General features: G+C 36.3%; 1 protein-coding gene across 1 annotated transcript in view; it reads right to left on the reverse strand.

Moving 5' to 3' along the window:
• Positions 1–15,455, reverse strand: part of LOC147692125 (uncharacterized) — a 277,538-nt gene that overhangs the window by 79,734 nt on the left and 182,349 nt on the right. The window contains exons 9-13 of the mRNA XM_086939499.1: positions 13,819–13,950; positions 11,362–11,493; positions 8,908–9,039; positions 6,473–6,604; positions 4,025–4,153 (exon numbers count right to left, since the gene is read on the reverse strand). Of these exons, the coding sequence (XP_086795625.1) occupies positions 4,025–4,153; positions 6,473–6,604; positions 8,908–9,039; positions 11,362–11,493; positions 13,819–13,950 (657 nt within the window). The remainder of the gene's footprint in view (positions 1–4,024; positions 4,154–6,472; positions 6,605–8,907; positions 9,040–11,361; positions 11,494–13,818; positions 13,951–15,455) is intronic.

Consider the following 15,455-nt stretch of genomic DNA (forward strand, 5'->3'; position numbering starts at 1 on the left):
ATTATAAAACGTGAATTACAAGTTCAAGCGAAAGTATTTCAGCTTTTTGAGGACTTTAAAGTCTTAGGGGGATATTGTATAAATAAAAAGAAAACTGAAATACTACATTGTGGGGGCGAAGTTTTGGAGTTACATTCTGACATCCTTTTTTGTACCAACGCTAGACCCAAGAGATATCTGGGAGTCTTTTTTTCAGAATTGGTCAGGGATTTATATGATCTGAATTTTGATTCCCTTCTTCGAAAAGTCCAGACAATGTCTGCAAGCTGGAACTCTCTACTACTACCTATTTTAGGTCCGGTGGCTTTGATTAAAATGTCTGTTCTTCCCTTGTTTAATTTTTTGTTTTCAACCATTTCATGTTTTTGGCCAGGCCTTTTCTATAATCGAGTAGAATCCATGTTTACAGCCTTTATATGGGCAAAGACAACACCTCGTATTGCACTGAATACTTTATATGAGGATCTGGATCAGGGAGGGCGCGCCCTGCCAAATCTCAGGGATTATTATAATGCATATTTTGCACAGTATCTATCCAGATTTAAAATTCAATTTCATACAAAAACTCTGTTCATTAATACTTTTATTGATCTAATGTGCAAAAAGAAATCAGGTACATGTTCCTCTGCAGGTGTTTAAATCCCCCAAATTAGTCTGTTATAAGTCCCTTCAGTGGCTTTTTAAAAAACGTCAGGCTCTGTTTAAAAGATATTCTATCCCCGTGATTAACTCAACAATTTTATTAGCCAGCATTCTCCCATTGACTGGTGTTACACATGTTTAGATCTTGCTGTTAACTGGGTAGCGACAGGGTTCTTGAAAGTTTCAGACTTTCTGAGAAATGGGAAATGGATTAGCCTGGGTGGAAATGTCATTTTATTAGGGTCATACAACTTTGTGTATAAGTTCCTTATTCAATTGGATATTATTCAGTTAAATCAACAAAGCCAATTAATAAAGAAATTATTGGTTGAGGTACCCTATAGAAAACCGGGGGTATGAAAGCGCCATCTTGCCCAAAGCAGGAAGCTGGATCTCAGAAGGCGATTAAAAAATGGCTGGATCAGGGAAATTAGGCAATGCCTTTAAATGTTTGGTTAGTCGTTAATAGATTTCATTTTAGCACATTACGAGGGGGGAATTGGCGGAGAGTGTTATTTTTTAGTAATTGTTTACTTTATCAAACACCTTTTTCTATTTCTAAAATGTATCCTAATTATTCTTCACATTGCTTTAGATGTATCCATTATTCTTCAGCTAACTGGTTGCGTCATGTTTCATTGTGCTAAGATTTAAAAAGTTTAGGTAGAGATTTTCAGCTTTCTTCAGATTGAATGTGGCATCAAGATCGTAGTGAATGAGAATTAATTTTATACAGTTTTGATCCTGATCTTTCTTTTCCTGACCAGATGGCTACATTTCTATATATCGCCACAACAGTGGCTAGATCTCTTTTGCTACAACTATGGCGTACAGAGCAGACTTGATCTATTTATGAATGGTTGCATAAGATGCAATGGGTTACAAAAAGTGAGCAGACTTTTTCATTATGAGTGGGGGCTATTCAAAAATGTGATAAGATATGGGGGACATTTTCTGATTAAATTCGAGAGGAATTATTGGTATCATGGGAGGTAGCAGTTTTTATGAGTTCTACAGCACAATATATTATCCTGCTACAATACTTGGTGTATGGTAATTGTTTTATCTATCAGGATTATGTAAATGTTTTTCTATGCTGATTGAGTTTTAGAAATGTCGATGGATTGTAAATTATTCATAATTTTGTATTGTTATCATAGACTTCAATAAAAAAATTATAAAAATAAAATTAGAAAGCTTAGCAGTACCTGAAGTTGTTGGGCTGGAACATGTAGTATTGGTTTGACTAGTCATCACAGGCAAAATAGTTGTAGGACTTGTTGTGATGGTGCTGGGTGCTGAAGAAATGGTAGTTAAGGACATAGGTCCCGGGACGTAGGGTCAGCTGGACCATATAATACTTTTTTTCAAGAACAGATGCCAACCCCACCACTTTTCAAGTGCTCATAAATCCGAGCAAACAAATCAAATTAGATTCCAGATTTGTTCTATATTTTATTTATAACCTTTACTTTGAAGTTTTCAAGATTTAAAATCAGAAATCATATGTTTGAGAAAGACACTCGACATGTAATACTTAACATGTAACAATACAAAAAAATCACAAATCCCTAAATGAATTATTTTAACAAACAAAAAGTCATAATTATACACCTTTGCCTATTGAACACTAGCAAACAATAAATCTTTGCACATATTCAAAAACAGTCAATATTTCAACTCAATGATAGAGACACGTTCAAAGAAGAAAATCGAAGAACACAGATTAATTTTATCAATCAGACTCAGATATTAATCCTGTATATTTCATATATTCTTTCAATACTGCCGGCGCGTTTCGAATCCGTGGGACAAGTACACGGACTCTCATCAGGGCTCATGTGTTTATTTAGAACAGGAATATAACCACGTGATGCAATATTCATAAACAGGATCACCGTGCCCCATGTATATGCATTGTGATTGAGGATTGACTATAGGAGCGATGATTAGGGGTTTTAAGAAGTAGACCATAGAAGGATTATAAGTATGCCCATTGGGTACAATGCATTAATATCATTTTGACAGCGGATCTAATTAGCCAATTGTAGCACAGGGAATGAGCTAATTGACTTCTTGCACAACCACTATATTGTACTAATTTTATATGTATTTGTTGTAGGGAGAATTTACTGTTGACCCCTCTTACATGACAGAAAATTATAAGTCTTGACAAAGATGGTGTAAATTGCTGTATCCATCGAAACACGTCAACACAGTTTCCGAAGTACAATTCAAGATTCCATCACTGTTGTTGAAATACAGATTATGTATCTATGTATATAACAAAGTGAATTCATAGGAAATCGAATGTACATGTTGTATTGAACAAACTTTACATTGACTTCATAGATTTATATAGTGGTGTTAACATTTCAATCAAAGTATAACACATTTATCAATGAAATGTCACTCATATATTGACGTTCCAGAAAAGCCACACATAAGTAATCTGAAAACATGGCAGCAATGAGTGGAGATGAGTCGTCCTCTGGATCGGCCTGAGCCCCCTCCACTATCAATTGTGTTAGGTATATGAAAAGGCATCCTAAGTGAATTCAATACTCCCTATTAGCCTTAAAATCCTTTTGATATATATCACTCTGCATTCACATAAAAATGGTGTGAGAGAAAAGACCACATGGAAAGTATTAGCCTCATTTAGTAACCTTATGTAAGTCTAGTATTGTGGGGTTTCTGTGAATGCTATAGAATCAAGCAGTGTTTGTGCATGTGGATAAAGGCGGAATTTTCAGATGTACAAAAACTGACCTTGAGCATGCAACTCTGATAATCAAGTGGCTTGAGGTATACTGAATTTACAATAATGCAGTACAGATTTGGCACACCCAGTAACCTGTTGCAGCCGCAGGCTCTTTCAAAACTACTTAGATTCCTCAATCTACAAACTTTAAAAGTAACAAAAAGTAATCCATGCTCACAAGATATAAATAATGTGAAAATCTGTGAACCTGGATCTATTTTCCGTGTCCCCTTAATTCCTGGCCACCTAAGCAACAGCAAAAGGAAGACAGTGAAAGTTTATGTTTTCAAATCAAGATCTCACTGTTCTTGCGGAAAAGGGGTCCCTAACGTGGAACCGCTGCTCTAATACAACTGTTTGACTAAAGCAATCTTCAGGCAAGGGTTCTAAGTATCATTGACATGGAAAGAGTAGGCATGTATGAAATATGTGTAATGTTGTTTGTGGAAATGACATGAAATGCAAAGAAACTTGTGTGAATTACAAGTTATTACGCAAAATTCCAGCTTCAAGATTTTGCACTTCTGGTCGTGCATTGAAACATTGAAAAACATCAGATCAGATCAGGTTCATTAATTGGTATTACAAAAATGCAATAATACGATAACAAAGCAGTACCTGAAGTAGCAGGGTTGGAATATGAAGTATTGGTTTGACTAGTCATCACAGGCGAGATAGTTTTAGGACTTGTTGTGATAGTGCTTGGTGCTGAAGAAATTATAGCATTTGTCGTAGTGTTATCATTACCTGTGTGAAAGAGCAGATTCTTCATGTGTAAAGATTACTCATGTAATCTATATCTATATAAAGTACAGTCAAAATAAACTCACATCCTGAGATGTAAACTTCTTATCATACACTGTGGACATTCTGGAACTGCCATTGGTGAAAAATCTGCTTATATGAGGATAATGGCTGCAGAACAAAATCTTGACAACTATGTTATGATATCCCTCAACTATTACTGTATTGCAGGTTCGAATGTTGATAGGAAGGGCTTTCCGATGTTTTTTATCTTGTAACATCATTTGTTTGGCATTCTTCACCTAAACAGTTATTCCAAGATACAGGACAGGCAAGAACTTGCTAATCTACACTTCATTGTAACCATAACTGCTTCTGCAAAACTTACTGCTTACGTGAACCATTTGCCTTCTGGATAGAAAATTACATTTTTATTAAGCTGCTGTTGTTTAAGTTATGTCGCAGGTGTTTTTATTCTCTGTCTATGACCGCTGTTTGATACTCCAGCTGCTGTTTTTCTGATCCTGAGACCAAATGAGATGAGTGAGAAGTCTGTTAAATATTGAAAGTCAGTAAATTGGGCACTTGCCACAATAAAGCTTTCAACAACGCAGGGTCTGTGAAAGGTTCTTAAGATGCTGCAGATATTAGGAAGACAACCCGAATTGGACCAAAATATTGGTTATAACTCCACCAATTCATTGATTTCTGGCTTGCACAAGTTTTCTTAATCACAAATATCAGTCTATAATTGAAATATAATATAAATAGTAAAACTACTCATTACAGTAGTGAATTTAAACATTTAATAAAGGTCAGAAATGATTGAGAGTTTTCACATGGAAAAGAACACACTTGGCATATATAAGTAAGAATAAATAACTTCATGATGTATAACTTAGACTGTTTTTTTTATGCAAGGAGTTCTCTTCCATATGAAATGTTCTCATATTTTAATTTGTCATTCATTGAATACGATGAATTCTTTCAAAAGCTAATAGTCAACATAAAAATCTATAACAAAGCATGTATTGATCATAGAGAAATGGTATAGAGTCCGTCATTTCCCCAACTGACAAGAATTAAAAAATAATATGCAATTTGTTTATTATTCTGATGTAGTGCATTTCACTAATGAAAAAGTGAAAAGATATTGAATTCAAAATAAACATTTCATACATTTTTTTAAATTATTTTACTTTACAATATCAGGAGCGTAGCCACAGATTCAAGGCCATTTCTTTCTATAGCCCACATGGGGGTCTTGCGTGATTTAAGCTCTTTAAATGGACTTCATAGATTGATATAGTGGTGTTAACATTTCAATCAAAGTGTAACACATTTGTCAATTAAATGTCACTCACATATCGTAGTTCAAGAGAAGCCACACATAAATATTCTGAAAACATGGCATCAATGAGTGGAGATGAAGAGTCCGCTTGATTTTCCAAAGCACCCTCCACTATCAATTGCTTTAGGTATATGAAAAGGCTTCCTAAGTGAATTCAATACTCCTTAATAGCCTTAAAATCCTTTTATATATGTCACTCTGCATTAACATAAAAATAATGTGAGAAGAAAGACCACATGGAAAGTATTAGACTCATTTAATAACCTTATGTAAGTCTAGAATTGTGGGCTTTTTCGGTGCATGCTCTAGAAGGAAGCAGTGTTTGTGCATGTGGATAAAATGGCGGGATTTGCAGATGTGCAAAAACTGAGCTTGAGCATGCAAATCTGATAATCAAGTGGCTTGAGGTGTACAGAATATATAATAAAGCAGTACAGATTTGGTACACCCAGTAACCTGCTGCAGCGCAGGCTTTTTCAAAACTACTTAGATTCCACAATCTACGATCTTTAAAAGTAACAAAAAGTAATACATGCTCACAATATATAAATAATGAGTATATATGTGAACATGGATCTATTTTCTGTGTCCCCTTAATTCCAGGCCACTTAAGCAACAGCAAAAGAAAGACAGAAAAAGTTCATGTTTTCAAATCAAGATCTGACTGTTCTTGTGAAAGAGGTCCTTAAGGTGGAACCATTGCTCCAATACGAGTGTTTGATTAAAGCAATCTTCAGGCAAGTGTTCTAAGTATCATTGACATGGAAAGAGTAGGCATCTGTTAAATATGTGTAATTTTTTGTGGAAATGGCATGAAATTCAAAGAGACTTGTGAGAATTACACGTTATTCTGCAAAATTCCAGCTTCAATATTTTGAACTTCTAGTCATGCATTGAAACATTGAAAAAAATCAGATCAGGTTCATTAATTGGCATTATGGAAATGCATCGATACAATAACAAAGCAGTACCTGAAGTTGTAGGGCTGGAATATGCAGTATTGGTTTGACTAGTCATCATGGGCGAGATAGTTTTAGGACTTGTTGTGATGGTGCTTGGTGCTGAAGAAATGGTTGTAGCATTTGTCGTAGTGTTATCATTACCTGTGTGAAAGAGCAGATTATTCATGTGTAAAGATTACTTATGTAATCTATATCTACATAAAGTACAGACAAAATAAACTCACATTCTGAGATGTAAACTTCTTATCATACACTCTGCACATTCACAAACTGCCATTGGTGAAGAATCGGCTTATATGAGGATAATGGTTTCAGAACAGCACCTTGACAACTATATCATGATATCCCTTAACTATTACAGTATTGCAGGTTCAAATGCTGATTGGGAGGGCTTCCAGATGTTTTTTTAACTTGTGACATCATTTGTTTGTTATTCTTCACATAACCAGCTATTCCAAGATACAGGACAGACATGAACTTGCTAATCTACACTTCAATGTTACCAGAAGTGCTTCTGCAACACTTACTGCTTACGTGAACCATTTGCCTTCTGCATAGAAAATAAAATTTTTATTAAGATTCTGTTGTTTATGTTATGTCGCAGGTGTGTTTATTCTCTGTCTATGACCGCTGTTTGATACTCCTGCAGCTGCTGCCCTGATCCTGACAACAAATGAGATGAGTGAGAAGTCTGTTAAATATTGAAAGTCAGCAAATTGGACACTTGCACCTATAAAGCTTTCAACAGCACAGGGGCTGTGAAAGGTTCTTAAGATGCTGCAGATATTTTGGAAAAAAACTCGAATTGGACCATAATATTTGTTATACCTCCACCAATTCATTGGTTTCTGGCTTGCACAAGTTTTCTTAGTGACAAATGTCAGTCTATAATTGTAATATAATATCAATAGTAAAACTACTCATTACAGTAGTGAATTTAAACATTGACTAAAGGTCAGACATGATTGAGAGTTTTCACATGGAAAAGGATCCACTTGGCATATATATGTAAGAATAAATAACTTCATGATGTATAACTTAGACTGCTAGTTTTTGAAAATGAAATGTTCTCATATTTTACTTTGTCATTCATTGATTACCATTAATCTTTTCAAAAGCTAATAGTAAACATAAAAATATATAACAAAGCATGTATTGATCATAGGAAATGTTATAGAGTCAGTCATCTCCCCAACAAACAAGAATGAAAAAAGAATATGCAATTTGTTTATTATTCTGATGTGGTGCATTTTACTAGTGAAAAAGTGAAAAGATATTTAAGTAAAAAAAAAACATTTCGTACATTTTTTTAAAAATTCTTTTACTTTACCATATCATGAGAGTTGTCACATATTCAAGGCCGTTTCTTGACCAAAAGAGGTCATGTCTGATTTAAGCTCTTTAAATGGACTTCATAGATTGATATAGTGGTGTTAACATTTCAATCAAAGTGTAACACACTTTTCAATAAAATGTTACTCATATATCGTTGTTCCAGAGAAGCCACACATAAGTAATTTGAAAACATGGCAGCAATGAGTGGAGATGAGTAGTCCACTGGATTGGCCACAGCCCCCTTCACTATCAATTGCTTTAGGTATATGAAAAGGCATCCTAAGTGAATTCCATACTCCTTATTAGCCTTAAAATCCTTTTGATATATGTCACTCAGTATTCACATAAAAATGGTGTGAGAAGAAAGAACACATGGAAAGTTTTAGCCTAATTTAGTAACATTATGTAAGTCTAGAATTGCGGGTTTTCTGTGCATGCTCTAGAGCAAGCAGTGTTTGTGCATGTGGATAAAGGTGGGATTTGCAGATGTACAAAAACTGAGCTTGAGCATGCAACTCTGATAATCAAGTGGCTTGAGGTATACAGAATATATAAAAAAGAAGTACAGATTTGGTATACCCAGTAACCTGCTGAAGCCGCAGGCTCTTTTTAAAATACTTGTATTCCAGATTCTACATACTTTAAAACTAACAAAAAGTAAATCATGCTGATAATACATGAATATTGTGGAAATATGTGAACATGGATCTATTTTCTGTGTCCCCTTAATTCCAGCCCACTTAAGCACCAGCAAAAGGAAGACAGTAAAAGTTCATGTTTTCAAATCAAGATCTCACTGCTTTTGCTAAAGAGGTCCCTAACGTGGAACCATTGCTCTAATACAACTGTTTGACTAAAGCAATCTTCAGGCAAGTGTTCTAAGTATCATTGACATGGAAAGAGTAGGCATCTGTGAAATATGAGTAATTTTGTTTGTGGAATGATATGAAATGCAAAGAAACTTTTGTGAATTACAAGTTATTACGCAAAATTCCAACTTCAATATTTTGCACTTCTGGTCATGCATTGAAACATTGAAAAAAATTAGATCCGATCAGGTTCATTAATTGGTATTATGAAAATACATCTATAAAATAACAAAGCAGTACCTGAAGTTGTAGGGCTGGAATATGTAGCATTGGTTTGACTAGTCATCACGGGCGAGATCGTTTTAGGACTTGTTGTGATGGTGCTTGGTGCTGAAGAAATGGTGGTAGCATTTGTGGTAGTGTTATCATTACCTGTGTGAAAGAGCAGATTCTTCATGTGTAAAGATTACTCATGTAATCTATCTCTATATAAAGTACAGTCAAAATAAACTCACATCCTGAGATGTAAACTTCTTATCATACACTCTGGAAATTCTGGAACTGTAATTGGTGAAAAATCTGCTTATATGAGGATAATGGCTGCAGAACAAAATCTTGACAACTATGTTATGATATCCCTCAACTATTTCTGTATTGCAGGTTCAAATGTTGATTGGAAGGGCTTTCAGATGTTTTTTATCTTGTAACATCATTTGTTTGGCATTCTTCACCTAAACAGCTATTCCAAGATACAGGACAGGCATGAACCTGCTAATCTACACTTCATTGTAACCATAACTGCTTCGGAAAAACTTACTGGTTACGTGAACCATTTGCCTTCTGGATAGAAAATTACATTTTTATTAAGCTGCTGTTGTTTATGTTATGTCACAGGTGTTTTTATTCTCTGTCTTTGACCGCTGTTTGATACTCCTGCTGCTGTTGTTCTGATCCTGAGACCAAATGAGATGAGTGAGAAGTCTGTTAAATATTGAAAGACAGTAAATTGGGCACTTGCCACTATAAAGCTTTCAACAATGCAGGGGCTGTGAAAGGTTCTTAAGATGCTGCAGATATTAGGAAGACAACCCGAATTGGACCATAATATGTGTTATAACTCCACCAATTCATTGATTTCTGGCTTGCACAAGTTTTCTTAATCACAAATGTCAGTCTATAATTGAAATATAATATAAACAGTAAAACTACTCATTACAGTAGTCAATTTAAACTTTGAATAAAGGTCAGAAATGATTGAGAGTTTTCACATGGAAAAGATCACACTTGGCTTATGTATGAAATAATAAATAACTTCATGATATATAACTTAGACTATTATTTTTTGATGCAAGGAGTTCTCTTCCATATGAAATGTTCTCATATTTTAATTTGGCATTCATTGAATACGATGAATTCTTTCAAAAGCAAATAGTCAACATAAAAATATATAGCAAAGCATGTATTGATCATAGAAAAAATGGTATAGAGTCAGTTATTTCCCCAACTAACAAGAATTAAAAAATAATATGCAATTTGTTTAATATTCTGATGTAGTGCATTTCACTAGTGAAAAAGATATTGAATTAAAAATAAACATTTCATACATTTTTTAAAATTATTTTACTTTACAGTATCAGTAGCGTAGCCACAGATTCAAGGCCATTTCTTTATATAGCCCACATGGGCGTCATTTGTGATTTAAGCTCTTTAAATGGACTTCATAGATTGATATAGTGGTGTTAACATTTCAATCAAAGTGTAACACATTTGTCAATTAAATGTCACTCATATATCGTAGTTCAAGAGGAGCCACACACAAATAATGTGAAAACATGGCATCAATGAGTAGAGATGAGGCGTCCGCTTGATTTTCCAAAGCACCCTCCACTATCAATTGCTTTAGGTGTATGAAAAGGCTTCTTAAGTGAATTCAATACTCTTTATTAGCCCTAAAATCCTTTTGATATATGTAACTCTGCATTAACATAAAAATAATGTGAGAAGAAAGACCACATGGAAAGTATTAGACTCATTTAGTAACCTTATGTAAGTCTAGAATTGTGGGCTTTTTGTGCATGCTCTAGAAGGAAGCAGTGTTAGTGCATGTGGATAAAATGGCGGGATTTGCAGATGTACAAAAACTGACCTTGAGCATGCAAATCTAATAATCAAGTGGCTTGAGGTGTACAGAATATATAATAAAGCAGTACAGATTTGGTACACCCAGTAACCTGCTGCAGCGCAGGCTTTTTCAAAACTACAAAGATTCCACAATCTACGATTTTTAAAAGTAACAAAAAGTAATACATGTTCACAATATATAAATAATGTGGACATATGTGAACATGGATCTATTTTCTGTGTCCCTTTAATTCCAGGCCACTTACGCAACAGCAAAAGGAAGACAGAAAAAGTTCATGTTTTTAAATCAAGATCTCACCGTTCTTGCGAAAGAGGTCCCTAAGGTGGAACCATTGCTCTAATTCGACTGTTTGACTAAAGCAATCTTCAGGCAAGTGTTATAAGTATCATTGACATGGAAAGAGTAGGCATCAGGGAAATATGTGTAATTTTGTTTGTGGAAATGACATGAAATGCAAAGAAACTTGTGTGAATTACAAGTTATTACGCAAAATTCCAGCTTGAATATTTTGCACTTCTAGTCGTGCATTGAAACATTGAAAAAAAATCAGATCAGATCAGGTTCATTAATTGGTATTGTGGAAATGCATCGACACAATAACAAAGCAGTACCTGAAGTTGTAGGGCTGGAATATGTAGTATTGGTTTGACTAGTCATCACGGGCGAGATCGTTTTAGGACTTGTTGTGATGCTGCTTGGTGCTGAAGAAATGGTGGTAGCATTTGTGGTAGTGTTATCATTACCTGTGTGAAAGAGCAGATTCTTCATGTGTAAAGATTACTCATGTAATCTATATCTATATAAAGTACAGTCAAAATAAACTCGCATCCTGAGATGTAAACTTCTTATCATACACTCTGCACATTCACAAAATGCCATTGGTGAAAAATCTGCTTATATGAGGATAATGGTTGCAGAACAGCACCTTGACAACTATATTATGATATCCCTTAACTATTACAGTATTGCAGGTTCAAATGCTGATTGGGAGGGCTTCCAGATGTTTTTTTATCTTGTGACATCATTTGTTTGGTATTCTTCACCTAACCAGCTATTCCAAGATACGGGACAGACATGAACTTGCTAATCTACACTTCAATGTTACCAGAAGTGCTTCTGCAACACTTACTGCTTACGTTAACCATTTGCCTTCTTCATAGAAAATAAATTTTTTATTAAGCTTCTGTTGTTTATTTTACGTCGCAGGTGTTTTTATTCTCTGTCTATGACCGCTGTTTGATACTCCTGCAGCTGCTGCCCTGATCCTGACAACAAATGAGATGAGTGAGAAGTCTGTTAAATATTGAAAGTCAGCTAATTGGGCACTTGCACCTATGAAGCTTTCAACAACACAGGGGCTGTGAAAGGTTCTTAAGATGCTGCAGATATTTTGGAAGAAAACTCGAATTGGACCATAATATTTGTTATACCTCCACCAATTCATTGATTTCTGGCTTGCACAAGTTTTCTTAGTGACAAATATCAGTCTATAATTGTAATACAATATCAATAGTAAAACTACTCATTACAGGAGTGAATGTAGACATTGACTAAAGGTCAGAAATGATTGAGAGTTTTCACATGGAAAAGGATCCACTTGGCATATATATGTAAGAATAAATAACTTTGTGATGTATAACTTAGACTGTTATTTTTTGATGCAAGGGGTTTTCTTCCATATGAAATGTTCTCATATTTTACTTTGTCATTCATTGAATACCATTAATCCTTTCAAAAGCTAATAGTAAACATAAAAATATATAACAAAGCATGTATTGATCATAGGAAATGTTATAGAGTCAGTCATTTCCCCAACAAACAAGAATAAAAAAAGAATATGCAATTTGTTTATTATTCTGATGTGGTGTATTTCATTAAAGAAAAAGTGAAAAGATATTGAAGTAAAAATAAACATTTCGTACATTTTTTAAAATTCTTTTACCTTACCATATCATGAGCGTTGTCACAGATTCAAGGCCGTTTCTTGATATAGACCAAAAGAGGTCATGTCTGATTTAAGCTCTTTAAATGGACTTCATAGATTGATATAGTGGTGTTAACATTTCAATCAAAGTGTAACACATTTGTCAATAAAATGTTACTCATATATCGTAGTTCCAGAGAAGCCACACATAAGTAATTTGAAAACATGGCAGCAATGAGTGGAGATGAGTAGTCCACTGGAATGGCCACAGCCCCCTTCACTATCAATTGCTTTAGGTATATGAAAAGGCATCCTAAGTGAATTCAATACTCCTTATTAGCCTTAAAATCCTTTTGATATATGTCACTCAGTATTCACATAAAAATGGTGTCGGAAGAAAGAACACATGGAAAGGATTAGCCTAATTTAGTAATATTATGTAAGTCTAGAATTATGGGCTTTCTGTGCATGCTATAGAAGCAAGCAGTGTTTGTGCATGTGGATAAAGGTGGGATTTGCAGATGAACAAAAACTGAGCATGAACATGCAACACTGATAATCAAGTGGCTTGAGGTATACAGAATATATAAAAAAGCAGTACAGATTTGGTATACCCAGTAACATGCTGAAGCCGCAGGCTCTTTTTAAAATACTTGTATTCCAGATTCTACAAACTTCAGAACTAACAAAAAGTAAATCATGCTGATAATATAGAAATAATGTGGAAATATGTGAACATGGATCTATTTTCCGTGTCCCCTTAATTCCAGGCCACTTAAGCAACAGCAAAAGGAAGACAGTAAAAGTTCATGTTTTCAAATCAAGATCTCACTGCTTTTGCTAAAGAGGTCCCTAAGGTGGAACCATTGCTCTAATACAACTGTTTGACTACAGCAATCTCCAGGCAAGTGTTCTAAGTATCATTGACATGGAAAGAGTAGACATCTGTGAAATATGAGTAATTTTGTTTGTGGAATTATATGAAATGCAAAGAAACTTGTGTGAATTACAAGTTATTACGCACAATTCCAGCTTCAATATTTTGCACTTCTGGTCATGCATTGAAACATTGAAAAAAATCAGATGAGATCAGGTTCATTAATTGGGATAATGAAAATACATATATACAATAACAAAGCAGTACCTGAAGTTGTAGGGCTTGAATATGTAGTATTGGTTTGACTAGTCATTCCTGGCGAGATCGTTTTAGGACTTGTTGTGATGGTGCTTGGTGCTGAAGAAATGGTGGTAGCATTTGTGGTAGTGTTATCCTTACCTGTGTGAAAGAGCAGATTATTCATGTGTATAGATTACTTATGTAATCTACATCTATATAAAGTACAGTCAAAATAAACTCACATTCTGAGATGTAAACTTCTTATCATACACTCTGCATATTTAAAAACTGCCATTGGTGAAAAATCTGCTTATATGAGGATAATGGCTGTAGAACAGCACCTTGACAACTATGTTATGATATTCCTCAACTATTACTGTATTGCAGGTTCAAATGTTGATTGGGAGGTCTTTCAGATGTTTTTGGAAAGGGGCGACCATTCGGTCCCCCCGAACGTATGGCGGAGTACCACGAGCCCCCCGGGAAGCCATTTTTGGGCGGGAGGCGAGCCTCGGCTGGTATGCCCGAAGCGGCGTAGCCGGGGCGCGCCTTTTTCCCGCCCTAGAGTGGGCTGGCCTAGACACTGACGCGGCCGGCCACGCCCGAAGGGGCAGGCAGGGGCGGGTTTACGCCCGCCCTGAAGACGGATAAAAGGAGCAACAAGACAAGAACGCATCCTCTTGTTCCTGTGCTCTGAAGCTGCACCCCCTCGCTGCACGTGAGCTCGAGACGGAACGAAGAGCCAATTTTGAGCGTGTTAATCTTTCTTGTTTGTTTTACAGATATTCTGTTGGAGAATGCCTAAGAAAGTTGGAAAACGAATGACTACCGACCAGATGCTGCGTGTTCTTATGAAAGAGGTGACCGACCTAAAAAAGCGAATGGCGGATAAAGACGAGGAAGGGGGACCGAAACGTCCTTTGGCGGGAACAGCTCCGGGAGGAAAAGGCAAGTGGCCCAAAAGGGGAGCAGCTGGGGGAGACGTCCCGGTTCCCTGTACCCCACTCGAAGGGCTGACTCCGGTGCCGGCAGAGGGGAATCCGATTCCCGTGGTGGTCACCCCCGTGTCCGGGGAGGATATGCCGCCCGAGCTGGCGGCACAATTAGCAGCGTGGTTGGGTAAAAATAGCGAGGGCGCCACGGCTGACGAAGCGCGGGTGTTGATGAAGCAACTGCGCGAAACGAGGGAGGCGACGAAGGTAGCATCGCCAGTTATCGCGCCGGTTGCGGCGGTGGAAAAACCACCTGGGACAGGCTCAGCCGCAGATGCAGCTTCTGGTTCAGGTAAGCGGCCATTGCCGATTGCAAGAGATGAGTCTGCACCTTCACGAAGGGAAAAGTTGGGTCAACATGTCCCTATGGTTATTAAAGAAAAGATATGGGCAGAGGAGTATGTAAACATCTTCTCGTTGCTTACCGATCATTATGAGATGGAGCATGTTAAAAGCCAAAAGGAACTCATGCATCCGAGTGTTTGGCGCGCAAAGATGGCCGCCTTTAAGGTAAATGAAAACATTGGCAATTGGGGCAAAGCGTGGGGGATTTTTACATCCATTCTGGGTGAACGTAGGCCCGAGTTACTGCCCGAATTGCCGATTTATCAGTCACGGATCATGGGGTATTCCGTATCATATGGGGGCAACCAGTGGTTCTGTTACGATAAT

This window comes from Lissotriton vulgaris, chromosome 9 (genome assembly GCF_964263255.1).
Source record: "Lissotriton vulgaris chromosome 9, aLisVul1.2, whole genome shotgun sequence".
Taxonomy (NCBI): domain Eukaryota; kingdom Metazoa; phylum Chordata; class Amphibia; order Caudata; family Salamandridae; genus Lissotriton; species Lissotriton vulgaris.